This window comes from Lonchura striata, chromosome 27 (genome assembly GCF_046129695.1).
Source record: "Lonchura striata isolate bLonStr1 chromosome 27, bLonStr1.mat, whole genome shotgun sequence".
NCBI lineage: Eukaryota > Metazoa > Chordata > Aves > Passeriformes > Estrildidae > Lonchura > Lonchura striata.
In genome coordinates this window covers 8,484,788-8,512,267 of record NC_134629.1, presented here as the reverse complement: position 1 = coordinate 8,512,267, position 27,480 = coordinate 8,484,788, and the positions used below count along the sequence as shown (strand labels likewise).

General features: G+C 68.6%; 1 protein-coding gene across 1 annotated transcript; it reads left to right on the top strand.

The window, feature by feature from the left end:
• The first annotated feature begins 664 nt into the window (after positions 1-664).
• Positions 665-27,480, top strand: ITGA5 (integrin subunit alpha 5). Its single transcript, XM_077788580.1, is given in 32 exon segments — positions 665-861; positions 1,895-2,022; positions 2,860-2,972; positions 3,625-3,751; positions 4,266-4,327; positions 4,979-5,024; positions 5,654-5,779; positions 6,132-6,176; positions 6,311-6,354; positions 6,781-6,837; positions 7,172-7,224; positions 8,341-8,543; positions 10,555-10,746; positions 11,381-11,426; positions 11,936-12,043; positions 12,643-12,698; positions 13,131-13,219; positions 13,222-13,299; positions 15,014-15,151; positions 15,622-15,689; positions 16,233-16,309; positions 16,312-16,391; positions 16,766-16,858; positions 17,359-17,438; positions 17,961-18,041; positions 18,866-18,968; positions 20,432-20,584; positions 21,797-21,865; positions 22,327-22,440; positions 23,412-23,513; positions 24,773-24,895; positions 25,650-27,480. Coding segments are annotated over 32 exon segments (3,135 nt in total). The 3' UTR covers positions 25,734-27,480.

Below are 27,480 nucleotides of genomic sequence, written 5' to 3'. Positions count from 1 at the left end.
TCCCGGTCTGTCCCGGTGTCCTTGAAGTGTCCCGGCGTCCCTCGAGTGTCCCATTCCCTGTGTCCCAATGTCCCCGGGGTGTGCCTGTCCCTCTGTCCCTCTGTCCCCAGGGTGTCCCGGTGTCCCCGGGGTGTTCCCGTCCCTCTGTACCGCTGTTCCCGGGATGTCCCGGTGTCCCCGGGGTGTCCCTGTGTCCCCGGGGTGTCCCTGTCCCTGTGTCCGGTGGCCCGGGGGCGTCCCGGTGTCCCTGTCTCTGATGTCCCGGTGTCCCCGCCGCGTCCCGGTGCCCCTGTGGTGTCCCGGTGTCCCGGGGGTGTCCCTGTCCCCGCTGTGTCCCGCTGTCCCCGGGGTGTCCCGGTGTCCCGGCCGTGTCCCTGTCCCCGTGGTGTCCCGGTGTCCCGGGGGTGTCCCTGTCCCCGCTGTCCCGGTGCCCCCGTGGTGTCCCTGTGGTGTCCCGAGGGTGTCCCGGGGGTGTCCCTGTCCCTCTGTCCCGCTCCCCCCGGGCTCCCCGCCGCCGCTCCCGGTGCCGGTGCCGGTGCCCGGCGGGGCTCTGGCTCCTCCCCGGTGAGTCACGGCGGGGCGGGGCGGCCCCGGGCCCCCCCCGGGCACTTTCCGAGGGGACTCGGAGCGGGAGCAGCGCCGAGCCCGGGCAGCCCCGACCGCCATGGCCCCGGCCCCGGCCCCGCCGCGCCGCCCCCGGCCCCGGCTGCCGCTGCCGGTGCCGCTGCCGGTGCTGCTCCCGCTGCTGCTCCCGCCGGTCGCTGCCTTCAACCTGGAGGCGTCGCGGCCCGAGGTTTTCCGCGGGGCCCCCGGCTCCTTCTTCGGCTTCGCTCTGGACTTTTACCTGCCCGAGCCCCGCAGGTACCGGGAACCGGGCCGGGAACCGGGAACGGCACCGGGAACCGCACCGGGAACCGCACCGGGAACCGGGACCGCCCGCGGGGAACCGCACCGGGACGGGACGGGGCGGGGGCGGCCGCCGGGAGCGGGGAGGGCGGCGGGACGGGAGCGGAGGGACCGAGCGAGGGGAGCGGTCCCGGCGCCGGGAACGGGAACCGGGCACCGGCACCGGCACCGGGAGCGGCCGCCCGGGAGGGGAGCGGCCCGGTGGGACGGGGAGCGGCCGCGGAGCGGGGCGGGGCTCGGAGGGAGGGCACCGGGAGCGGGATAACGGGAACGGGACAGCGGGAACCGGGAAGGAGAAGGGCCGCCGGGAACGGCAGCGGGCGGGGGCGGCGGGATCCGGGAAAGGGAACGGGAAGTGTGAACCGGGAGCGGGAAGCGGGACGGGGGAGTGGGAGCGGGACCCGGGCAACGGGGAGGTCCCGGGGACTGGGCCAGGACACCGGGCCGGGGAACCGGGGATGGGAAGCAGGAAGCGGGGCCGGGGAACGGGAACCGGGGGGGTCCGGCCCGGGGGTCCCGAGCGGGGCCGAGCCCCGGTCCCCGGTGTCCCCCGGGGTCCCCCGGGGTCCCCCCGCGCCGGCCCCGCCGGGGGTCCCGGGGCCCCGCTGCCCCGGGCCCGGAGCGTTTCCTGTAACCGGAGCCGGGAGCTGCCCCGGGGGGCTCGGGGGGACCCGAACATCTGGGGGGACCCGAACATCTGGGGGCCCGAACATCTGGGGGGGACCCGAACATCTGGGGTGGACCCAAACATCTGGGGGGGGACCCGAACATCTGGGGGGGACCCACGCACAGCCTTGCCGCCCCCCCAGCCCCACGTGTGACCCCACGGGGGTCCCGGGACGAACCGGGGAGTGCCCGGTGAGGGTCCCGGGGCCCCCCCCGGCCGTGTCCCCCCCTCCTCCCGGTCTCGGTGCTCCCCCCCGGGCCGGGAGGGGTCCCGGAGCACCCGTGGGTGCCCCGTGGGTGACGAGTCCCCCGTCCCCCCCAGTGTCAGCATCCTGGTGGGCGCCCCCAAGGCCAACACGAGCCAGCCCAACGTCACCCAGGGGGGCGCCGTGTTCCACTGCCCCTGGCCCCCCCGCGGCGGCTGCACCCCCATCGCCTTCGACCACATCGGTGAGGGGCACGGGGACACGGGGACACGGGGGGACACGTGTGGGGTGGGGACAGGACCCCCAGGAATGGGGATAGGGACAGGGACAAACCCCCCAGGAATGGGGACAGGGACAGGGACAAACCCCCCAGGAATGGGGACAGGGACACGGTGGGGACAGGAACCCCAGGAATGGGGACAGGGACAGGGACAAACCCCCCAGGAATGGGGACAGGGACAGGGACAAACCCCCCAGGAATGGGGACAGGGACACGGTGGCGACAGGAACCCCAGGAATGGGGACAGGGACAGGGACAAACCCCCCAGGAATGGGGACAGGGACAGGGACAACCCCCAGGATCGGGGACAGCAGCAGGACATGGGCAGGGGACAGGGATGGGGACACAGGACGGGGGGACAGACCCCCCCCCAGGCATGTGGGGACAGGGATGGGGACACCCCCGGGGGACACCCAGGAGCCCCCCAGGGCAGCTCCGTGTCCCCGTCCCCTGTCCCTGTCCCCATCCCCCCGCTGGCCTTGGCTCCCGTTAATGATCAACCCCGGGGCCGGGGGGGCCGGGGGGGTCCCCGGGGGACAGGGGGGTGGCCTGACCCCGTCCCTGTTCCTGTCCCATCCCTGTCCCTGCCCCTGTCCTGTCCCTGTCCCCTCTGTCCCCTCTGTCCCTGTCCCCATCCCCATCCCTGTCCCATCCCTGTCCTGTCCCTGTCCCTGTCCCCTCTCCCTGTCCCCATCCCTGTCCCTGTCCCTGTCCCCTCTCCCTGTCCCCATCCCTGTCCCTGTCCCCGTCCCTCTGTCCCTGTCCCTGTCCCCATCCCTGTCCCTGTCCCTGTCCCCCCAGGGACCCGCACCCACGACTTTGGGGGTAACAGCAGCGAGGGCCCCGAGCCCGTGGAGTTCAAATCCCTGCAGTGGTTCGGGGCCACCGTGAGGGCCCACAACGGCTCCATCCTGGTACGGGACGGGGGGACAGGGGGACAGGGGGGACATTGGGGACAGGGGGACAGGGGGACAGGGGGGACAGGGGGGACATTGGGGACACTGGGGACAGGGGGGACATTGGGGGCCCACAATGGCTCCATCCTGGTATGGGACAGGGGGACAGAGGGACAGGGGGGACATTGGGGAGAGGGGGACAGGGGGGACATTGGGGGGACACAACGGCTCCATCCTGGTACAGGACAGGGGGACAGGGGGACATTGGGGACACTGGGGACATTGGGGACAGGGGGGACATTGGGGGCCCACAATGGCTCCATCCTGGTTTGGGACAGGGGGACAGGGGGACATTGGGGACATTGGGGACATTGGGGACAGGGGGGACACTGGGGACAGGGGGGACATTGGGGGGACACAATGGCTCCATCCTGGTTTGGGACAGGGGGACAGGGGGACAGGGGGACATTGGGGACAGGGGGACAGGGGGGACACTGGGGACAGGGGGGACACTGGGGGGACACAATGGCTCCATCCTGGTTTGGGACAGGGGGACAGGGGGACGGGGGACGGGGGGACATTGGGGACACTGGAGGGACATTGGGAGGATGGGGGCACCCCAGGGGTGTCACCCCATGTCCCCCGTGTCCCCCCGTGTCCCCCGGCCCAGGCCTGCGCCCCCCTGTACAGCTGGAGCCCCCCGAAGGAGGAGGGGGGGGCGCGGGAGCCGGTGGGCTCCTGCTTCCTCTCGCTGGGCAACTTCTCCAAGTTCGTGGAGTACGCGCCCTGCCGCTCAGGTGGGACCCCAAAACACCCCGAAACAACCCGAAAACACCCCAGAAACACCCCCGAAACACCCCCAAAAATACCCCCAAAAACACCCCCAAAAATACCCCCAAAAAATTCCCAAAAACACCCCAGAAACACCCCCAAAAACACCCCCAAAATACCCCAAATATACCCCAAAAATACCCCCAAAACACCCCCCAAATACCCCCACAAATACCCCAAAAACACCCCCGGAACCTCAAAAATACCCCCAAAAACACCCCAAAAAATACCCCAAAAAACACCCCCGGGACCCCAGAACCACCCCAAAAACAGCCTGGGACCCCCAAAACCCCTCCCGAGACCCCCAGAACTCCACCGGGATCCCCCAGGACCCCCAAAGATGCCCCCAGACCCCTCGGGTACCCCCAGGGTGACTCCCCCAAACCGTGGGGAGGGGGTGGGACCCCAAACCGCCCCCCTGGACCCCCAAAAACCCCAAAAAAACCCAAAAAAACCCCAAAACCCCCCCTGTGCCCCCAGACCTGAGCTCGGCGGCCGGGCAGGGCTTCTGCCAGGGCGGCTTCAGCGCCGAGTTCACCCAGGTGGGCGCGGGGCCGGGGGGGCGGGCTTTGGGGGTCCTGGGGGTTTGGGGGTCCTGGGGGTTTTGGGGGGTCCTGGGGGTTTGGGGGTCCTGGGGGTTTTGGGGGGTCCTGGGGTTTTGGGGGGTCCCAGGGGTTTGGGGGTCCTGGGGGGTCCTGGGGAGGTTTGGGGGGATTGAGGGGTCCTGGGGGTTTGGGGGTCCTGGGGGGTCCCGGGGGTTTGGGGGAATTTGGGGGGATTGGGGGGTCCTGGGAGTTTGGGGGGATTGGGGGGATTTGTGGGGATTGGGGGGTCCTGGGGGTCCTGGGGGTTTGGGGGTCCTGGGGGTTTGGGGGAATTTGGGGGGTCCCAGGGGTTTGGGGGTCCTGGGGGGTCCTGGGGAGGTTTGGGGGGATTGAGGGGTCCCGGGGGTTTGGGGGGTTTGGGGGGTCCCGGGGTTTGGGGTTGGGGTTTTGGGGGTATTTGGGGTTTTTGGGGTGCTGGGGTTTGGGATTTTTTGGGGTTTTTGGGGTTTTTGGGGTGCCGGGGTTTGGGATTTTGGGGTTTTTGGGTTTTTGGGGTGCCGGGGTTGGGGTTTTTTGGGTTTTTTGGGGTTTTTGGGGTGCCCGGATTTGGGTGCAGCCCCAGCTGAGGGGTCCCCGCTGTCTCTGCAGACCGGCCGGGTGCTGCTGGGGGGGCCGGGCAGCTTCTTCTGGCAAGGTGAGAGCCTGGCCCCGTGTCACCCGTGTCACCCGTGTCACCCGTGTCACCCGTGTCACCTCCTGTGTCACCTCCTGTGTCACCCGTGTCCCCTGTGTCCCCAGTGTGCCCTGCCTGTCCCCTCTGTCCCTGTCCCGTGGTGCCTGGGGTGGTGTCCCCAGCTGGAGTGGGGTGTCCCTGTCCCCAGGCAGTGCTGAGATGTCCCCATGTCCCCATGTCCCCATGTCCCCATGTCCCCATGTCCTGTGTCCCATGCCAGGTTCTCAGTGTCCCATGTCCCCATGTCCCGTGTCCCCATGTCCCATGTCCTCTGTCCCGTGTGCCCATGTCCCGTGTCCCAGGCCAGGCGCTGAGGTGTCCCCATGTCCCCTGTCCCATGTCCCATGTCCCATGTCCCGTGTCCCGTGTCCCATGTCCCATGTCCCATGTCCCCTGTCCCATGTCCTGTGTCCCATGTCCCCTGTCCCAAGTCCCCTGTCCCATGTCCCATGTCCCGTGTCCCCTGTCCCCCGCCCAGGCCAGGTTCTCACATGTCCCGTGTCCCGTGTCCCGTGTCCCGTGTCCCCCACCCAGGCCAGGTTCTCACATGTCCCGTGTTCCGTGTCCCATGTCCCGTGTCCCCCGCCCAGGCCAGGTGCTGTCGGCCACGCAGGCGCAGATCGCGGCCGGGAACTTCCCCGAGTACCTGATCCAGGAGGTGCCGGGACAGCTGCAGACACGGCAGGCGGAGCCCAGCCACGACGACAGCTACATGGGTGACATGGGGACATCATGGGGACACGGGGACATCATGGGGACACGGGGACAGGGGGACATCATGGGGACACGGGGACATCATGGGGACACGGGGACATCATGGGGACACGGGGACAGCTGCAGACACGGCAGGCGGAGCCCAGCCACGACGACAGCTACATGGGTGACAGGGGGACATCATGGGGACACGGGGACATCATGGGGACATCATGGGGACATGGGGACACGGGGACAGCTACATGGGTGACATGGGGACATGGGGACACGGGGATATGGGGACATCATGAGGACATGGGGGACATGGGCAGTGACACCCAGGTGACACCCAGGTGACACTCTCTCTCCCCCCAGGCTACTCGGTGGCAGTCGGGGAGTTCAGTGGTGACAACACACAAGGTGGGTGACAGCGGGTGACACCCAGGGTGACACCGAGGGTGACACCGAGGGTGACACAGCCACCCCCGGCCGCCACCTGAGAGAGTCCCCCTGTCCCTTTGTCCCCCTGTCCCTTTGTCCCTTTGTCCCCACAGACTTCGTGGCCGGTGTCCCCAAGGGCAACCTCACCTACGGCTACGTAAGGGGGGGACACAGAGGGGACACTGGGGGGACACAGAGGGGACACTGGGGGGACATGGGGGGACACTGGAGGGACACAGAGGGGGCACTGGGGGGACACAGAGGGGACATCAGGGGGACACGGGGGGACACAAAGTGGGGAACACAAAGGGGACACAAAGGGGACACGGGAGGACACAGAGGGGACACTGGGGGGACATGGGGGGGCATGGAAGGACACACAAAAGGGACACTGGGGACATTGGGGACACGGGGAGGGACACAATGGCTCCATCCTGGGGCACTGGGGACACGGAGGGGACACGGGGGGCACGGGGGGCACTGGGGACACAAAGGGGACACGGGGGGCACCGGGGCGGTGGCAGTGCCCGTGTCCCCCCCCCGCTGGCTCAGTGTCCCCTGGGTGTCCCCTCGGTGTCCCCAGGTCACCATCCTCAATGGCACCAACATGAGGTCCCTGTACAACTTCTCGGGGGAGCAGGTGGGGACGGGTCCGGGGGGTTTGGGGGGGCCCGGGGGGGTTTTGGGAGGGTCTGGGGGGGTCCTGGGTGGGTCCCGGGGGTCCTGGAGGGGTCTGGGGGGGATCCTGAGGGGTCTTGGGGGTTTTGGGGGTTCCAGGAGGGGTCCTGGGGGGTCCCAGGGGGGTTTGGGGGGGTCTGGGGGGGTCCGGGGGTACCCAGAAGGGACCCGAGGTGGGGGGGAGGAAATGGGGGAGGGGCTCTAAATGGGGTGGGGGGTCCTCAGGGAGGGGTGGGGGGGGCACGGATTTGGGGGGTCCTCACCTCCCTCACCCCGTTTTGTCCCCCCCCCCCAAGATGGCCTCGTACTTCGGCTACGCCGTGGCCGCCACCGACGTCAACAACGACGGGTGAGGGACCCCCGGGACCCCCGGGACGCCCGTGAAACCCCCCCGGGACCCCCGTGAAACCCCCCCGGGACCCTCCCGGGACCCTCCCGGGACTCCCGGCACCCCCGGGACCCCCGTGAAACCCCACCGGGACCCCCCCGGGATCCCCAAAACCCCCCGGGAAACCCCATGGGACATCCCCGCTGAGCCGGTGCCCGGTGCTCCCGGTGCCCCGGTGCCCCCCGGTGCCCCCCGGTTCCCGGTCCCGGTGCCCCCAAACTGACCCAGCTCCCAGTTCCCTGACCCTGACCCGGTTCCCGGTGCCGGTCCCGGTTTCCCCACACTGACACGGTTCCGTTCCCGGTCCCGGTGTCCCCGGTGCCCTGGTTCTGTTCCCGGTCCCGGTTCTCCCCCACTGACCTGGTTCCCGGTGCTGGTCCCGGTTCCCCACACTGACCCGGTCCCGTTCCCGGTGCTGTTCCCGGTGCCGGTTCCCCCGGTGACCCGTTCCCAGTGCCGATTCCCCCACTGACCGGTCCCGGTGCCGGTTCCCCCGGTCCCGTTCCCATTCCCGTTCCCGGTTCCCGTTCCCGGTGCCGGTTCCCCCGGTGACCCGTTCCCGGTCCCGTTCCCGGGTCCCGTTCCCGATGCCGGTTCCCCCGGTGACCCGTTCCCGGTGCCGGTCCTGGTTCCCCCACTGACCGGTCCCGGTGCCGGTGCCGGTTCCCCCGGTGACCCGTTCCCAGTGCCGATTCCCCCACTGACCGGTCCCAGTGCTGGTGCCGGTTCCCCCGGTGACCCGTTCCCGTTCCCGTTCCCGGTTCCCTGGTGACCCGTTCCTGGTCCCGTTCCCAGGTCCCATTCCCGTTCCCGTTCCCGGTTCCTCTGGTGACCCGTTCCCGGTTCCCCGGTTCCCGTTCCCGTTCCCGTTCCCGGGTCCCGTTCCCGTTCCCGGTTCCCCGGTGACCCGTTCCCGGTTCCCCGGTTCCCGTTCCCGTTCCCGTTCCCGGGTCCCGTTCCCGTTCCCGGTTCCCCGGTGACCGGTTCCCGGTCCCGTTCCCATTCCCGTTCCCATTCCCGGTTCCCCCGGTGACCCATTCCCGGTTCCCCGGTGACCGGTTCCCGGTGCCGTTCCAGGCTGTCGGACCTGCTGGTGGGCGCTCCGCTGTTCATGGCCCGCAGCGGCGGCGGCGGGGCGCGGGAGCTCGGCCGCGTGTACGTGTTCCTGCAGCGGGACCGGGGCCCCGCCGCGCCCGCCGCCCTCACCGGCACCCACGAGTTCGGCCGCTTCGGCAGCGCCATCGCCGCGCTCGGAGACCTGGACCGGGACGGGTACAACGGTACCGGAACGGGGCACCGGGGCGGGGGGAATGGTACCGGGACGGGGGTACCGGGACGGGTACAACGGTACCGGAACGGGGCACCGGGGCGGGGGGAATGGTACCGGGACGGGGGTACCGGGACGGGTACAACGGTACCGGAACGGGGCACCGGGGCGGGGGGAGCGGGGGTACCGGGAACGGGGGTACCAGGGGTACTGGAACGGGAGGTACCGGGACGGCTACAACGGTACCGGAACGGGGCACCGGGGCGGGGGGAACGGGGGTACCGGGAATGGGGGTACCGGGAATGGGGGTACCGGGAACGGGGGGTATCGGGACAGGTACAACGGTACCGGAATGGGGTACCGGGACGGGGGTACTCAGAACGGGGGTACCGGGATGTGGGGTACCGGGAAGGAGGGTACCGGGGGGTACCAGGAACGGGGGGCACTGGGGAGACACCGGGGGGGGGGGGGGTGGTAACGGGGGTACCGGGTGGTACCGGGACGGGTACAATGGTACCGGGAACGAGACCGGGGGGAACGGGGGTGTGGGGGGTTCATGGGGGGTTCGTGGGGGGTTCGTGGGGGGTTCGTGGGGGTTCATGGGGGTTCATGGGGGGTTCATGGGGGGATCATGGGGGTTCATGGGGGTTCATGGGGGTTCGTGGGGGGTTCATGGGGGGATCATGGGGGTTCATGGGGGTTCGTGGGGGTTCGTGGGGGGTTCGTGGGGGGTTCATGGGGGTTCATGGGGGTTCATGGGGGGTTCATGGGGGTTCATGGGGGGATCATGGGGGTTCATGGGGGTTCATGGGGGGATCATGGGGGTTCATGGGGGTTCATGGGGGTTCATGGGGGGATCATGGGGGTTCATGGGGGTTCATGGGGGTTCATGGGGGTTCGTGGGGGGTTCATGGGGGTTCATGGGGGTTCATGGGGGTTCATGGGGGGTTCATGGGGGTTCATGGGGGGTTCATGGGGGGATCATGGGGGTTCCTGGGGGTTCGTGGGGGGTTCATGGGGGTTCATGGGGGTTCATGGGGGTTCGTGGGAGGATCATGGGGGGTTCATGGGGGGTTCATGGGGGGTTCATGGGGGGTTCATGGGGGTTCCTGGGGGTTCGTGGGGGGTTCATGGGGGGATCATGGGGGGATCATGGGGGTTCATGGGGGTTCATGGGGGTTCATGGGGGGTTCGTGGGGGGTTCATGGGGGTTCATGGGGGTTCATGGGGGTTCCTGGGGGTTCATGGGGGTTCATGGGGGGATCATGGGGGTTCGTGGGGGGTTCGTGGGGGGTTCATGGGGGTTCATGGGGGGTTCATGGGGGGATCATGGGGGTTCATGGGGGTTCATGGGGGTTCGTGGGAGGATCATGGGGGGTTCATGGGGGGTTCGTGGGGGGTTCATGGGGGGATCATGGGGGTTCATGGGGGGTTCATGGGGGTTCATGGGGGGTTCATGGGGGGATCATGGGGGTTCATGGGGGGTTCATGGGGGTTCATGGGGGGTTCATGGGGGGATCATGGGGGTTCCTGGGGGTTCGTGGGGGGTTCATGGGGGTTCATGGGGGTTCCTGGGGGTTCGTGGGGGGTTCATGGGGGTTCCTGGGGGTTCATGGGGGGTTCATGGGGGGATCATGGGGGTTCATGGGGGTTCATGGGGGTTCATGGGGGTTCATGGGGGTTCGTGGGGGGTTCATGGGGGGATCATGGGGGGATCATGGGGGTTCGTGGGGGGTTCGTGGGGGGTTCATGGGGGTTCATGGGGGTTCATGGGGGTTCATGGGGGTTCGTGGGGGGTTCATGGGGGGATCATGGGGGTTCGTGGGGGGTTCGTGGGGGGTTCATGGGGGTTCCTGGGGTTCCTGGGGGTTCATGGGGGTTCATGGGGGGATCATGGGGGTTCATGGGGGTTCATGGGGGTTCATGGGGGTTCATGGGGGCACCGGCGGCCCCGGGCGCTCCGGGGGCGTTACCGGGCACGGGGAGCTCGGGGCTGCCGGCGCCCCGCTGACCGCCGTGCCCAGACGTGGCCGTGGGGGCGCCGCTGGGGGCCGAGGGCCGCCGCGGGCTCGTGTTCATCTTCCGCGGCGGCGGCGCGGGGCTGCGGCCCCGGCCCGCGCAGCTGCTGCGGGGGCTGGGCGCGCCCCGCGGCCAGCCCGACTTCTTCGGGGCCGCGCTGCGCGGGGCCACCGACCTGGACGGCAACGGCTACCCGGGTGAGGGCCACCCCCGTGTCACCCCCAGTGTCACCTGTGCCACCTGTGCCACCCCCTGTGCCACCCCCGTGTCACCTGTGCCACCCCCGTCAGCCCCGTGTCACCGCCGTGTCACCTGTGCCACCTGTGTCACCCCCTGTGCCACCCCCGTGTCACCTGTGCCACCCCCGTCAGCCCCGTGTCACCCCCTGTGCCACCCCCGTGTCACCTGTGCCACCCCCTGTGCCACCCCCGTGTCACCTGTGCCACCCCGTGTCACCTGTGTGACCCCCGTGTCACCCCCGTGTCACCCCCGTGTCACCCCCGTGTCACCCCCTGTGCCACCCCCGTGTCACCTGTGCCACCCCTGTGCCACCCCCGTGTCACCTGTGCCACCCCCGTCAGCCCCGTCACCCCCGTGTCACCCCCGTGTCACCGCCGTGTCACCTGTGTCACCCCCTGTGCCACCCCCGTGTCACCTGTGCCACCCCCGTGTCACCTGTGTGACCCCCGTGTCACCTGTGCCACCCCCGTCAGCCCCGTGTCACCCGTGCCACCCCCAGTGTCAACCCTGTCACCCCCCGTGTCACCCCCAGTGTCACCCATGTCCCCCCGGTGTCCCCGTGTCCCCCCAGTGACCCCGCTGTCCCCACAGATCTCCTGGTTGGCGCCTTCGGGGCGGACGCCGCCGTGGTTTACAGGTGAGTGCCACTGTCCCCCGTGTCCCCCCGTGTCCCCTCGTGTCCCCCCCTGTCCCCCTGTCCCCCGTGTCCCCCGTGTCCCCCGTGTCTTCACTGTCCCCGTGTCCCCACTGTCCCCGTGTCTCCGTGTCCCTGCTGTCAGCAGCGCCACCGGGGCTCCCGGTGTCCCGGTGTCCCGGTGTCCCGGTGTCCCGGTGTCCCGGGGGTCCCGGGGTCCCGGTGTCCCGGTGTCCCGGTGTCCCGGTGTCCCGGGGGTCCCGGTGTCCCGGGGGTCCCGGGGGTCCCGGGGGTCCCGGTGTCCCGGGGTCCCGGGGGTCCCGGTGTCCCGGTGTCCCGGGGTCCCGGTGTCCCGGTGTCCCGGGGGTCCCGGTGTCCCGGTGTCCCGGGGTCCCGGGGTCCCGGGGGTCCCGGTGTCCCGGTGTCCCGGGGGTCCCGGTGTCCCGGTGTCCGGGGATCCCGGTGTCCCGGTGTCCCGGTGTCCCGGGGTCCCTGACCCGCTGTCCCCCCAGGGGCCGCCCCATTGTCCAGGCCAGCGCCAGCCTGGCCATCGTCCCCACCATGTTCAACCCCGAGGAGCGCGGCTGCGTCCTGCCGGGCAGCGGCCAGCACGTGGCCTGGTGGGTGGCACCACGCAGGGGACACGGGGGACACGGGGGACACGGGGGGACACGGGGGACACGGGGGACACGGGGGGACAGGGGGACAGGGGGGACACGGGGGGACAGGGGGACACGGGGGGACACGGGGGGACACGGGGGACACAGGGACATGGGGGACAGGGGGACACGGGGGGACACGGGGACACGGGGACACGGGGGACAGGGGGGACACGGGGGGACAGGGGAACACAGGGACATGGGGACACGGGGGGACAGGGGACAGGGGGGGACAGTGGGGACACGGGGGGACACGGGGACACGAGGACAGGGGGGACAGGGGGACAGCAGGGACAGCGGGGACACAGGGGACACGGGGGGGACAGTGGGGACACAGCGGACACAGGGACACGGGGACACGGGGGGACAGAGCAGGGACAATGGAGAGGGGATGGGGGACACTGGAAGGGGACACGGGGACGGAGCGCTGGGGACACTGCGGCGTCCCTGGGTGTCCCTGCTGGGGGGACACCGAGGGGGACAGTGCTGGGGACAGCCAGGGGTGGCCGGGGGGACACTGAGGGGACACGTGGTGCCACCTCATTGTCACCTCCCGCCAGCATCAATGTCACCTTCTGCCTCAACGCCTCCGGACGTCACCTGCCCGGGCCCATCGGTGAGGGGACAGGGGACAGAGGGGGACAGGGGACAGGACAGGGGACAGAGGGGGGACAGAGGATGGGGGGGGACAGGGGACAGAGGGGGACAGGGGACAGGACAGGGGACAGAGGGGGGGACGGGGACAGAGGGGGGACAGGGGACAGGACAGGGGACAGGGGACAGGACAGGGGACAGAGGGGGGGACAGGGGATGGGGGGGGACAGGGGACAGAGAGGGACAGGGGACAGAGGGGGACAGGGGACAGGACAGGGGACAGAGGGGGGGACAGGGGACAGCGGGGATGCCCCCCGCGTGTCCCCGTGTCCCCAGGGGGTGGCACTGCAGCCCTGGGGACAGGAGGGGACACCGGGGCTGTCCCCGACGTGTCCCCGACGTGTCCCCAACGTGTCCCCGACGTGTCCCCACGCTGTCCCCGCGCTGTCCCCAGGGCTGGCGCTGGAGCTGAGCGTGGACGGGGCCAAGGCGGGGGGGGCGCGGCGCGCGCTGTTCCTGGGGGGGGCGCGGGGGGGGCGCCCCCCTCCCCCACCCGGAACCTGACCCTGGAGGTCCCCAACGGGGGGACCCCGCGCTGCCGAACCCTGGCCGTGTTCCTCAGGGTAAGGGGGACCCCGAAACCGACCCGAAACTGCCCAAAATTGACCCAAAAACTGACCCGAAACTGCCCAAAATTGACCCAAAAACTGACCCAAAAACTGCTCCAAAACTGACCCAAAACTGACCCAAAAACTGACCCAAAACTGACCCAAAAACTGACCCAAAACTGCCCCAAAACTGACCCGAAACTGCCCAAAAACTGACCCGAAACTGCCCAAAAACTGACCCAAAACTGACCCAAAAACTGCCCAAAAACTGACCCAAAACTGACCCGAAAACTGACCCAAAAACTGACCCAAAAAGTGACCTGAAACTGCCCAAAAACTGACCCAAAACTGACCCAAAAACTGCCCAAAAACTGACCCAAAACTGACCCAAAAACTGACCCAAAAACTGACCCAAAAAGTGACCTGAAACTGCCCCAAAACTGACCCGAAACTGCCCAAAAACTGACCCAAAAACTGACCCAAAACTGCCCAAAAACTGCCCCAAAACTGCCCAAAAACTGCCCCAAAACTGACCCAAAACTGACCCAAAACTGACCTGAAACTGACCAAAAAAGTGACCAGAAACTGCCCAAAACTGACCCAAAAAGTGACCTGAAACTGCCCCAAAACTGCCCCAAAAACTGACCCAAAAAGTGACCTGAAACTGCCCCAAAACTGCCCCAAAACTGACCCAAAACTGCCCAAAAACTGCCCCAAAACTGCCCCAAAACTGACCCAAAACCTGACCCCAAACTGCTCCCAAACTGCCCCAAAACTGCCCCAGAACTGACCCAAAAACTGACCCAAAACTGACCCAAAAAGTGACCTGAAACTGCCCCAAAACTGACCCAAAACTGACCCAAAACTGACCCAAAAACTGACCCAAAACTGCCCCAAAAACTGCTCCAAAACTGACCCAAAACTGACCCAAAACTGCCCAAAAACTGACCCAAAACTGACCCAAAACTGACCCAAAACTGCCCCAAAAACTGACCCAAAACTGACCCAAAACCTGACCCAAAACTGACCCGAAACTGACCCAAAACTGACCCGAAACTGCCCCAAGCTGTCCCCCTGGGGTGTCCCCTCGCTGTCCCCACGGTGTCCCCCACTGTCACTGCGGTGTCCCTGTCCCTGTCCCCACTGTCCCCTCACTGTCCCCAGAACGAGTCCGAGTTCCGGGACAAGCTGTCACCCATCCCGGTGTCCCTGTCCCTGTCCCCACTGTCACTGTCCCCACTGTCCCCAGAACGAGTCCGAGTTCCGGGACAAGCTGTCACTGCGGTGTCCCTGTCCCTGTCCCCACTGTCCCCTCACTGTCCCCAGAACGAGTCCGAGTTCCGGGACAAGCTGTCGCCCATCCCGGTGTCCCTGTCCCTGTCCCCACTGTCACTGTCCCCACTGTCCCCAGAACGAGTCCGAGTTCCGGGACAAGCTGTCACTGCGGTGTCCCTGTCCCTGTCCCCACTGTCACTGTCCCTGTCCCCAGAACGAGTCCGAGTTCCGGGACAAGCTGTCACTGCGGTGTCCCTGTCCCTGTCCCCACTGTCACTGTCCCTGTCCCCAGAACGAGTCCGAGTTCCGGGACAAGCTGTCGCCCATCCCGGTGTCCCTGTCCCTGTCCCCACTGTCACTGTCCCCACTGTCCCCAGAACGAGTCCGAGTTCCGGGACAAGCTGTCACTGCGGTGTCCCTGTCCCTGTCCCCACTGTCCCCTCACTGTCCCCAGAACGAGTCCGAGTTCCGGGACAAGCTGTCGCCCATCCCGGTGTCGCTGAGCCTGGCCCTGGACCCGGCCGTGTCCCCTCCGCCCCCAGGGCTGTCACCGCTGCTGGCCCCGGCCACGCGCACACGCCTGGAGGCCAAGGTCAGCGTCACCCGTGTCACCCGTGTCACATGTGTCACCTCTGTGTGTCACCTGTGTCACCTGTATCACCTGTGTCACCTCTGCGTGCTGCCTGTGTCACCCGTGTCACCTGTGTCACATGTGTCACCTCTGTGTGTCACCTGTGTCACCTGTGTCACCTCTGCGTGCTGCCTGTGTCACCCGTGTCACCTGTGTCACCTGTGTGTCACCTGTGTCACCTCTGTGTCACCTGTGTGTCACCCAGTGTCGTCTGGGTGTCCCCTGTGTCCCTCATCACCCAGCTGTCCCCTGTGTCACCTCTGTCCCCAGTGTCCCCCTGATGTCCCCAGTGTCCCCAGTGTCCCCAGTGTCCCCCTGATGTCCCCAGTGTCCCCAGTGTCCCCAGTGTCCCCAGTGTCCCCCTGATGTCCCCTGTGTCCCCAGTGTCCCCAGTGTCCCCAGTGTCCCCCTGATGTCCCCTGTGTCCCCAGGCCCACATCCAGCTGGACTGTGGCGAGGACAACGTCTGCGTCCCCGACCTGCAGCTCGAGGCCAGCGCGTAAGGGACAGGGACAGGGACAGGGACAGGGGACACGGGGACACGGGGACACGGGGGGACATCGGGGGACACGGAGACACCGGGGGGCTGGGGAGGGGTGGCCGTGCCCAGGGTGTCCTGGGGGTGTCCGCATGGATGTCCCCAATGTCACCCCAATGTCACCCCGATGTCCCCAGGGACCACCGGGCCGTGTTCCTGGGGGGGTTTTGGGGGTGTCCCCATGGATGTCACCCCAATGTCACCCCAATGTCACCCCAATGTCCCCAGGGACCACCGGGCCGTGTTCCTGGGGGGGTTTTGGGGGTGTCCCCATGGATGTCACCCCAATGTCACCCCAATGTCACCCCAGGGACCGCCGGGCCGTGTTCCTGGGGGGATTTGGGGGGATTTGGGGTGTCCCTGGCCATGTCCCCATGGATGTCACCCCAATGTCACCCCAATGTCACCCCAGGGACCGCCAGGCCGTGTTCCTGGGGGGGTTTTGGGGGGATTTGGGGTGTCCCTGGCCATGTCCCCATGGATGTCACCCCAATGTCACCCCAGGGACCGCCGGGCCGTGTTCCTGGGGGACAGGAACAGCCTCAACGTCACCTTCGTGGCGCGGAACGTGGGCGAGGGCGGCGCCTACGAGGCCGAGCTGCTGCTGCGGCCCCCCCCGGGCGCGCTCTACTCGGGGGTGCTGCGGCCCCACGGGGTGAGGGGGCACCCCGGGGTGGGCAGGGGGTGGGGAGGGGGCTTGGGGGGCACCCCGGGGTGGGGAGGGGGTGGGGAAGGGGGTTTGGGGGCACCCCGGGGTGGGGAGGGGGCTAAAGGTGATGGGGAAGGGGGTTTGGGGGCACCCCGGGGTGGGGAGGGGGCTAAAGGTGATGGGGAAGGGGGTTTGGGGGCACCCCGGGGTGGGGAGGGGCTAGAGGGGATGGGGGACAAGGCTTGGGGGGGTTGAGGGCTCACCCTGAGGCTGGGGAGGGGGTCTGAGGTGTTGGGGGGGGGCTTTGGGGGCTTGGGGGGGGGTCAGAAGCGCCTGGGGGGGTCCCCAGGAATGGGTGGGGGGTCACCACCGCTCCCCCCCCCCCCAGAATTTCTCGGCCCTGAGCTGTGAGCTGGGGGGGGGCAACGGCTCGAGCCCCCTGGTCTGCGACCTGGGCAACCCCATGAAGGCGGGGGCCAGCGTGAGTGGGGCTGGGGGCTTTGGGGGGGATTTGGGAGGGGTTTGGGGGATCCGGGGGGGGATTTGGGAGGATTTAGGAGGGGTTTGGGGGGTTTTGTCAGGGTTTTGGGGGGCTTTGGGGGGCTTTGGGAGGGGTTTGTCAGGGTTTTGGGGGATCCGGGGGGGGATTTGGGAGGGGTTTGGGGGGCTTTGGAAGAGTCTGGGGGAGCTTTGGGGGATTTTGGGAGGTTTTGGGGGGCTCTGGTGGGTTTGGGGAGGCTGGGGAGGGTTTGGGGAGCTATGGGGGTGTTTGGGGGTCTCTGGGGGGGTTGGGGGTCTGTGGGTGGGTTTAGGGGGCTATGGGTGGGTTTAGGGGGTCTCTGAGTGGTTTGGGGGTCTCTGGGTGGTTTGGGGGGTCTCTGGGGGGTTTTGGGGTCTCTGGGGGGTTTTGGGGGTCTCTGGGGGGTTTTGGGGTCTCTGGGGGGCTCCGGGCTGACCCCCCCCGTGTCCCCACGGCCGCAGATCCGGGGGGGGCTGCGCTTCACCCTCCCCCACCTGAGCGACAGCAGCGACAGCGTCACCTTCGAGCTGCAGATCCGCAGGTGGGGCGGGCGGGGGGCGCGGGGGGCATTGGGGGGCATCGGGGGGCATGGGGGGCACGGGGGGCACGGGGGGCATTGGGGGGCACGGGGGGGGATTGGGGGCATGGGGGGCACGGGGTCACGGGGGGATTGGGGGGCACGGGGGGCACGGGGACACGGGGGGGATTGGGGGGCACGGGGGGCATTGGGGGGCACGGGGGGCACGGGGGGCATTGGGGGGCATGGAGCGCACCCCCAGTTTGGGGGGTCAGGAGGGGCTGGCAACCCGTTTTGGGGGCTTGGGAGGAGAACAGGGGGGTGGCACCCCCGGTTTGTGGGGCTGGGGTGTCCCCACGGTGGGGGGGGTCCCCAAGGTGGGGGTGTCCCCACGGTGGGGGGGTCCCCAAGGTGGGGGGGTCCCCAAGGTGGGGGGGGTCCCCAAGGTGGGGGTGTCCCCACGGTGGGGGGGTCCCCAAGGTGGGGGGGGTCCCCAAGGTGGGGGGGGTCCCCGGGGTGCCCGGGCGTGACCCCCTCCCCCCGCAGCAAGAACGCCAACAACTCGCAGAGCCCCGTGGTGGCCGTGGCGCTGGCCGTGAGGGCGGCCACCAGGGTGTCGGTGCTGGGGTGAGTGACAGGGGACACGGGGACATGGGGACATGGGGACACTGGGGACATTGGGGACATTGGGGACATTGGGGACATGGGGACAGCCAGGGTGTCGGTGCTGGGGTGAGTGACAGGGGACACGGGGACATGGGGACATTGGGGACATTGGGGGGACATTGGGGACATTGGGGACATGGGGACACTGGGAACATTGGGGACACTGGGGACATGGGGACACGGGGACATTGGGGACATGGGGACATGGGGACACGGGGACATTGGGGACATTGGGGACACTGGGGACATTGGGGACATTGGGGACATTGGGGACATGGGGACAGCCAGGGTGTCCATGCTGGGGTGAGTGACAGGGGACATTGGGGACATTGGGGACACTGGGGACACTGGGGACATTGGGGACATTGGGGACATGGGGACAGCCAGGGTGTCCATGCTGGGGTGAGTGACAGGGGACATTGGGGACATTGGGGACATTGGGGACACTGGGGACATTGGGGACACTGGGGACATGGGGACAGGGGACAGCCTGGGGACATGGGGACAGCCAGGGTGTCCATGCTGGGGTGAGTGACAATGGGGCCACGGGGACAGCCTGGGGACAATGGGGACACGAGGGTGGCCCTGGGAGCTGTCACATCCCCCCCGGGTGCCTTGGGGTGACAGAGGGGACATGGAGGGGACACGAGGGGACATGAGGTGGGACACACAGGTGACGCACAGGGGGCACAGAGGGGACACACAGGGACACGGAGGTGACACGGAGGTGACACGGAGGTGACACGGAGCTGACACGCGCGGCGCTGACCCCGGTGTCCCCTCAGGGTGTCCCGGCCCGACGTTGTCACCGTCCCCGAGGGGGGCTGGGGACCCGACCCCCCCCAGCGGCTGCAGGACCTGGGGCCACCCGTGGAGCACGTCTACGAGGTGGGGACACGGTGACACGGCCCGGGGGACACGGCCCCGGCCTGGGGTGACAGTGCCACCGGGCTGGGGTGACAGTGCCACCGGGCTGGTGTCACAATGTCCCCGGCCTTGGATCTCCGTGTCCCCAGCCCTGGGATCTCATGTCCCTAATTTTGGGGTTCCCCCATGTCCCCAACCCCAGGGTTCCCATGTCCCCACCCCCCCGTGTCCCCAGCCAGGGGTCTCTGTGTCCCCAACCCCGGGGTCCCCATGTCCCCAATCCTGGGCTCCCTGTGTCCCCAAATCGGGGCTGTCCCCCCATCCCCGAGCCCTGGGGGTCCCCAGGTCCTGACCCCGTGTCCCCCCGTGTCCCCCCCGTGTCCCCCGTGTCCCCCATGTCCTCCGTGTCCCCAGTGTGCCCTGTGCCTGTGTCCCCGTGTCCCCCCCCGTGTCCCCCCGTGTCCCCAATGCCACCCCCTGTCCGTGTCCCCCCGTGTCCCCCATGTCCCCCGTGTCCCCCATGTCCCCCGTGTCCCCTGTGTCCCCGTGTCCCCCGTGTCCCCCGTGTCCCCATATCCCCCTGTGTCCCCCGTGTCCCCCCATGTCCCCCGTGTCCCCCGTATCCCCCGTGTCCCCCGTGTCCCCATGTCCCCCATGTCCCCTGTCCCCCCATGTCCCCCCATGTCCCCCGTGTCCCCATATCCCCCCGTGTCCCCCGTGTCCCCCCATGTCCCCCGTGTCCCCATATCCCTCCGTGTCCCCCCGTGTCCCCCCGTGTCCCCACGTGTCCCCTGTGTCCCCTGTGTCCCCGTGTCCCCCCATGTCCCCCGTGTCCCCCGTATCCCCCGTGTCCCCCGTGTCCCCATGTCCCCCATGTCCCCTGTCCCCCCATGTCCCCCCATGTCCCCCGTGTCCCCATATCCCCCCGTGTCCCCCGTGTCCCCCCATGTCCCCCGTGTCCCCCGTATCCCCCGTGTCCCCCGTGTCCCCATGTCCCCCATGTCCCCTGTCCCCCCATGTCCCCCCGTGTCCCCCGTGTCCCCATGTCCCCTATGTCCCCCGTGTCCCCATGTTCCCCATGTCCCCCGTGTCCCCATATCCCCCCGTGTCCCCCGTGTCCCCATGTCCCCCATGTCCCCTGTCCCCCCATGTCCCCCCGTGTCCCCCGTGTCCCCATGTCCCCCATGTCCCCCGTGTCCCCATGTTCCCCATGTCCCCCGTGTCCCCATATCCCCCCGTGTCCCCCGTGTCCCCCGTGTCCCCCGTGTCCCCATATCCCTCCGTGTCCCCCCGTGTCCCCCCGTGTCCCCACGTGTCCCCTGTGTCCCCTGTGTCCCCGTGTCCCCTGTGTCCCCTGTGTCCCCGTGTCCCCCATGTCCCCTGTGTCCCCGTATCCCCCCATGTCCCCGTGTCCCCAGCGCCCCTGTCCGTGTCCCCATGTCCCCACACGCGGTGTCCCCACACGCGGTGTCCCCGTGTGGCAGGTGGTGAACGAGGGTCCCGGTGCCATCAGCCAGGGCACGCTGGAGCTGCGCTGTCCCCTGGGCCACCGCGGCCACCCCCTGCTCTACGTCACCGGCCACGCGGGGCTGCCCAACTGCTCGGCCAGCCACGGCAGCGACCCGCTGCGCCTGGCGGTGCGACACGGGCACGGGCACGGGGGGACGGGACACGGACACGGGAACGAGCACGGGAACGGGCACGGGCACGGGCACGGACACAGACACGGACACGGGAACAAGCACGGACATGGACACGGACACGGGCACGGACACAGACACGGACACGGGAACAAGCACGGACATGGACACGGACACGGGCACGGGCACGGGGGGACGGGACACGGACACGGGAACGAGCACGGACATGGACACGAACACGGGCACGGGCACGGGGGGACGGGACACGGACATGGGAACGAGCCCGGGAACGGGCACGGACACGGGGGGACGGGACACGGACACGGACACGGACACGGGCACGGGGGGACGGGACACGGACACGGGCACGGGAACGGGCACGGACACGGGGGGACGGGACACGGACACGGACACGGGCACGGGCACGGGCACGGGGGGACGGGACACGGACACGGGCACGGGAACGGGCACGGACACGGGGGGACGGGACACGGACACGGACACGGGCACGGGCACGGGCACGGGGGGACGGGACACGGACACGGACACGGGCACGGGCACGGGCACGGGGGGACGGGACACGGACACGGACACGGGGGGACGGGACATGGACACGGACACGGGCACAGACATGGACACGGGCACGGGGGGACGGGACACAGACACGGGCACGGGCACGGACACGGACATAGACATGGACACGGGGGGATGGGACACGGACATGGACACAGACACGGACATGGACACGGACACGGACACGAGGGGACCGGGACATGGGACATGGGGGGACCGGGACATGGGGACAGCGGGGAGACCAGGGGGATTGGGGGTGCTGGGGACATGGGACACTGGGGGTGCTGGGGGCGCTGGGGGACTGGGGACACTGGGGACACTGGGGACACTGGGGACACTGAGACATTGGGAATACTGGGGACATTGGGGACACTGGGGACACTGGGACATTGGGGACACTGGGACATTGGGGATACTGGGACATTGAGGAAACTTGGGGCATTGGGGGTGCTGGGGACATTGGGGACACTGGGGACATCAGGGACAATGGGGGTGCTGGGGATACTGGGGGCAGTGGGGACACTGGGGACACTGGGGACATCGGGAGGTGCTGGGGGTGGCCAGGGCTGTCCCCAGTGTGTCCCCCCTGTCCCCAGCGCTGTCCCCCTGTCCCCAGCGTGTCCCTCTGTCCCACAGGAGCGGGAGCAGAGCCCCGGGCCGCATGTCCTGCAGCGCCGGGACACCGGGGACACCGGGGACACGCTGGTGAGTGGCACTGTCCCCTTGTCCCCCTGCCACTCCCCTGTCACCGCCGCGACAGTGTCCCCAAGGCGGGGGCGCCGCGGTGACCCCGGGGGTGACCCCGGGGGTGGCCGGGGGTGACCATGGTGACCCTGGGGGTGGCCATGGTGACCCTGGGGGTGACCCCGGGGATGGCCGCGGGTGACCATGGTGACCTTGGGGGTGGCCGGGGTGACCCCGGGGGTGGCTGGGGGTGACCGTTGTGACCCCGGGGTGACTGTGGTGACTCCGGAGGTGACGGGGGGTGACCGGGGCTGGCCGTGGTGACCCCGGGGTGGCCGTGGTGACCCCGCGGTGACCCCGGTGACCCTGGGGGTGGCCGTGGTGACCCCGGGGTGGCCGTGGTGACCCCGCGGTGACCCCGGTGACCCCGCGGTGACCCCGGTGACCCCGAGGTGACCGCGGTGACCCCGCGGTGGCCGCAGGGCTGTCCCGAGGCCGAGTGTTTCCGCCTGAGCTGCCCCTCGGGGGGGCTGGAGCGGCAGCAGCGCGTCACGCTGCGGCTGAGCTTCCGCCTGCGGACCCCCCCCCTGCGCCAGGTGAGACCCCCGGGCTGCCCCGGGACCCCCCCGGGGACCCCGAAACTGCCCCGGGACCCCGAAACTGCCCTGGGGACACCAAAACTGCCCCGGGACCCCGAATCTGTCCCAGGACCCCGAAACTGCCCCAGGACCCCAAAACTGCCCCGGGACCCTCCCAGGGACAACAAAACTGCCCCGGGACCCCAGAACCCCCCGGGATCCCCTGGGACCCCCCCCAGGAGTGGCCCTTGGGTGTCCCCTGTGTTCCCACATGTGCCCTGGGTGTCCTGGTGGCACTCAGGGGTGTCCCCGTGTCCCCCTGTCCCTGTGTCCCTGTCACTGACGGTGTCACTGAGGGTGTCACTGAGGCTGTCCCCGTGTCCCCCTGTCCCCGTGTCCCCCTGTCCCCGTGTCCCCTGTCCCTGTCACTGAGGGTGTCACTGAGGCTGTCCCCGTGTCCCCCTGTCCCCGTGTCCCCCTGTCCCTGTGTCCCTGTGTTCCCTGTCACTGAGGGTGTCACTGAGGCTGTCCCCATGTCCCCCTGTCCCCGTGTCCCCATATCCCTGTCACTGACAGTGTCACTGAGGCTGTCCCCGTGTCCCGTGTCCCCGTGTCCCTGTCACTGAGGCTGTCCCCGTGTCCCCGTGTCCCCGTGTCCCTGTCACTGAGGCTGTCCCCCTGTCCCCGTGTCCCCGTGTCCCTGTCACTGACGGTGTCACTGAGGCTGTCCCCGTGTCCCTGTCACTGAGGGTGTCACTGAGGCTGTCCCCGTGTCCCCCTGTCCCCGTGTCCCTGTCACTGAGGCTGCCCCCTGTCCCCGTGTCCCCGTGTCCCTGTCACTGACAGTGTCACTGAGGCTGTCCCCCTGTCCCCCTGTCCCCGTGTCCCTGTCATTGAGGGTGTCACTGAGGCTGTCCCCGTGTCCCGTGTCCCCGTGTCCCTGTCACTGAGGCTGTCCCCGTGTCCCCGTGTCCCCGTGTCCCCTCCAGCCGCAGCCGTGGCCGCTGTCCCTGCGCTGTGACGCCGAGTTCCGCGTGCTGCAGCTCCCGTACCGCCTGCGGCCCGAGGGGCTGCCGCGCCACCGGCTGCAGGTGACACCGGGGGGACAATGGGGACAATGGGGACACTGGGGACATGGGGGGGACACCATGGGTGACGCTGAGGTCGGGGGTGGCAGGAGGTGACAGCGCTGTCACGGTCCTGCCCCGAGGAAGGCGGGGGTCCCAGTGTGGGCGGTGGCACAGGGTGACACTGGGTGACACAGGGTGGCTCAGGGTGACACTGTGGGTGACACAGGGTGGCACACGGTGACACTGTGGGTGACACAGGGTGGCTCAGGGTGACACTGGGTGACACAGGGTGGCACACGGTGACACTGTGGGTGACACAGGGTGGCTCAGGGTGACACTGGGTGACACAGGGTGGCACACGGTGACACTGTGGGTGACACAGGGTGGCTCAGGGTGACACTGTGGGTGACACAGGGTGGCACACGGTGACACTGTGGGTGCCCCTGTCCCTGCCCAGGTGGTGACAGCGCTGGCACGGGCGGGGCGGGGGCCCCGGTGTGGGCAGTGGCTCAGGGTGACACTGGGTGACACACGGTGACACTGTGGGTGACACAGGGTGGCACAGGGTGACACTGTGGGTGACACAGGGTGACACTGGGTGACACAGGGTGGCTCAGGGTGACACTGGGTGACACACGGTGACACTGTGGGTGACACAGGGTGGCACAGGGTGACACTGTGGGTGACACAGGGTGACACTGGGTGGCACAGGGTGGCTCAGGGTGAAACTGGGTGACACACGGTGACACTGTGAGTGACACAGGGTGACACTGGGTGACACAGGGTGGCTCAGGGTGACACAGGGTGGCTCAGGGTGACACTGGGTGACACAGGGTGGCACACAGTGACACTGTGGGTGACACAGGGTGACACTGGGTGGCACAGGGTGGCTCAGGGTGACACTGGGTGACACAGGGTGGCACACAGTGACACTGTGGGTGACACAGGGTGACACTGGGTGACACACGGTGACACTGTGGGTGACACAGGGTGGCTCAGGGTGACACTGTGGGTGACACAGGGTGACACTGGGTGGCACAGGGTGGCTCAGGGTGACACTGGGTGACACACGGTGACACTGTGGGTGACACAGGGTGGCTCAGGGTGACACAGGGTGGCTCAGGGTGACACTGGGTGACACACGGTGACACTGTGGGTGACACACGGTGACACTGTGGGTGACACAGGGTGACACTGGGTGGCACAGGGTGGCTCAGGGTGACACTGTGGGTGACACAGGGTGGCTCAGGGTGACACTGGGTGCCCCTGTCCCTGCCCAGGTGGTGACGGCGCTGGCGCGGGCGCGGCCCGAGGCGGGGGCGGGGGTCCCGGTGTGGGCGGTGGTCCTGGCCGTGCTGCTGGGGCTGCTCCTGCTCGGCCTCCTCTGCTACGGCCTCTACAAGGTGGGCCGGGGGGCTGGGGGGGTTTGGGGGGCCTGGGGGGGGATTTGGGGGGGCTGGGGGGGTTTGGGGGGATTTGGGGGAGCTCAGAGGGGTCGGGGGGTCTCTGCATGGTGGGGGTGAGGAGCTTGGGGGGTTGGGAGACCTGCGGTGGCACTGGGGGGGCACTGGGGGGGAACTGGGGGGGAACTGGGAGGCACTGGGATGACGGGGGAGTCACTGGTGGGACACTGGGGGACACTGGGGGGGACACTGGGAACACTGGGGGGGCACTGGGGACACTGGGGGAGCGCACAGGGACACAGGGGTGGCACTGGGGGGGCACTGAGGGCACTGGGGGGCACTGGGGGGGAACTGGGGGGCACTGGGATGACAGGGGAGTCACTGGTGGGACACTGGGGGACACTGGGAACACTGGGGGAGCACACAGGGACACAGGGGTGGCACTGGAGGGCACTGGGGGCACTGGGGGGGAACTGGGGGGCACTGGGGAGTCACTGGGGACACTGGGGGAGCGCACAGGGACACAGGAGTGGCACTGGGGGGCACTGGGGACACTGGGGGGGAACTGGGGGGCACTGGGGGGGCACTGGGGACACTGGGGGAGCGCACAGGGACACAGGGGTGGCACTGGGGGGGAACTGGGTGGCACTGGGGGGGAACTGGGGGGGAACTGGGAGGCACTGGGGGACACTGGGGTGGCACCGGGGGGTCCCGGGGACACTTTGGGGTCCCCCTGACCCCCCTGTCCCCCCAGCTGGGCTTCTTCAAGCGCTCGGGGCCCTACGGCACCGCCATGGAGAAGGCGCAGCTGAAACCCCAGGCGGCCTCCGAGGCCTGAGGGGCCGGCGGGGACAGGGACACCCGGCGGGACAGGGACACCCGGCGGGACATCCCAGAGCTGGGGACATCCCAGGGCCTGGGGACATCCCAGAGTTTGGGGACACCCACAGTGAGGGACACTCCAGAACCTCAGGAGATCCCAGGGCTTGGGGTCACCCCACGACCTGGGGACACTCCATGGTTTGGGGACACTCCGTGGCCTGGAGATACCCCACAGCTTGGGGACCCCCTCAAGGACAATGTCACCTGCGTGGCCGTGTCACCCGCCTCGGTGACATCCCCCACTCCACAGCCCTGGCCCGGGACACCCACGGTGCCCATCCCCACACTGGCACGGCCACCACCGCGCTGGGGACACTGTCACAGAACTGTCACCGCACCGGGGACACTGTCACAGAACTGTCACCGGGCTCAGGACATTGTCACAGAACTGTCACCGCGTTGGGGACACTGTCACCACTCTGGGGACACTGTCCCAAAACTGTCACCGGGCTCAGGACACTGCCACCGCCCTGGGGACACTGTCACAGAACTGTCACCGGGCTCAGGACACTGCCACCGCCCTGGGGACACTGTCCCAAAACTGTCACCGGGCTCAGGACACTGCCACCGCCCTGGGGACACTGTCACAGAACTGTCACTGTGCTGCGGACACTGTCCCAAAACTGTCACCGCCCTGGGGACACTGTCACAGAACTGTCACTGTGCTGGGGACACTGTCCCAAAACTGTCACCGCCCTGGGGACACTGTCCCGGGAACTGTCCCCAGGCTGTCACAGAACTGTCACCAGGCTCAGGACACTGTCACCGCCCTGGGGACGCTGTCACAGAACTGTCACCGCCCTGGGGAACCACCAGGATGTGTCCTCAAGGCACAGCTGCCACCACCGGGTTGGGGACACCAAACTGGGAACCCCCGGACTGGGAACAACCCGAGATGTGTCACCAGCGGGAACTGTCACCATGGGAGCTGTCACCACCGGAATGGGAATTGTCACCAGTGGGAATTGCCACCATGGGACTGGGAATTGTCACCTCCAGACCGGGAATTGTCACCACGGCACCGGGAGCTGCTGGCACGTGGGGTGACACCGAGCTGGCACCGACACGGACGCGGCAGGGGACACCGGCAGGACACTGAAGGGACACTGCTGGGACACCGGGCCACCGCAGGGGACACCCGTGGGACACCCGTGGGACACCCGTGGGACACCAGGACACGTCCCCAGCGCTGTCACCTCCCCCGGGACAGGACCTGTGGGTGGGAAAACCGCGCCCCACTGGCACCTGGTGGCGGTGTCACAGTGTCACAGTGTCACGGTGTCACGGTGTCACGGTGTCACGGTGTCACCCTGTCCCAGCGCGACCCGGGGACGCTGCCACCCGCTCCTGCTGCCACCCGCTGTCCCCAAATGCCACCGCCCTGCACTGCCCCCCCCCACCTCACTTTGCACTGACCCCGAGTTTGGGGGGGCAGCCTCGATCCCCTGTCCCAGGGTGTCCCAGGGGTGTCCCCAGGGTGTCCCCGGGGTGTCCCAGGGTGTCTCTGGGTGTCCCCAGGGTGTCCCCGGGTGTCCCCGGGGTGTCCCCGGGTGTCCCCAGGGTGTCCCCGGGGTGTCCCAGGGGTGTCCCCGGTGTCACGGGGGGTTTGCACTATGGCGGGGGGCGTGGGGGGGCGGCTGCGGTTTGTATTTAATTGGGGGGGGGGGCGGCCTCGGGGCCCCCCAATAAATGAGTCTGACCCC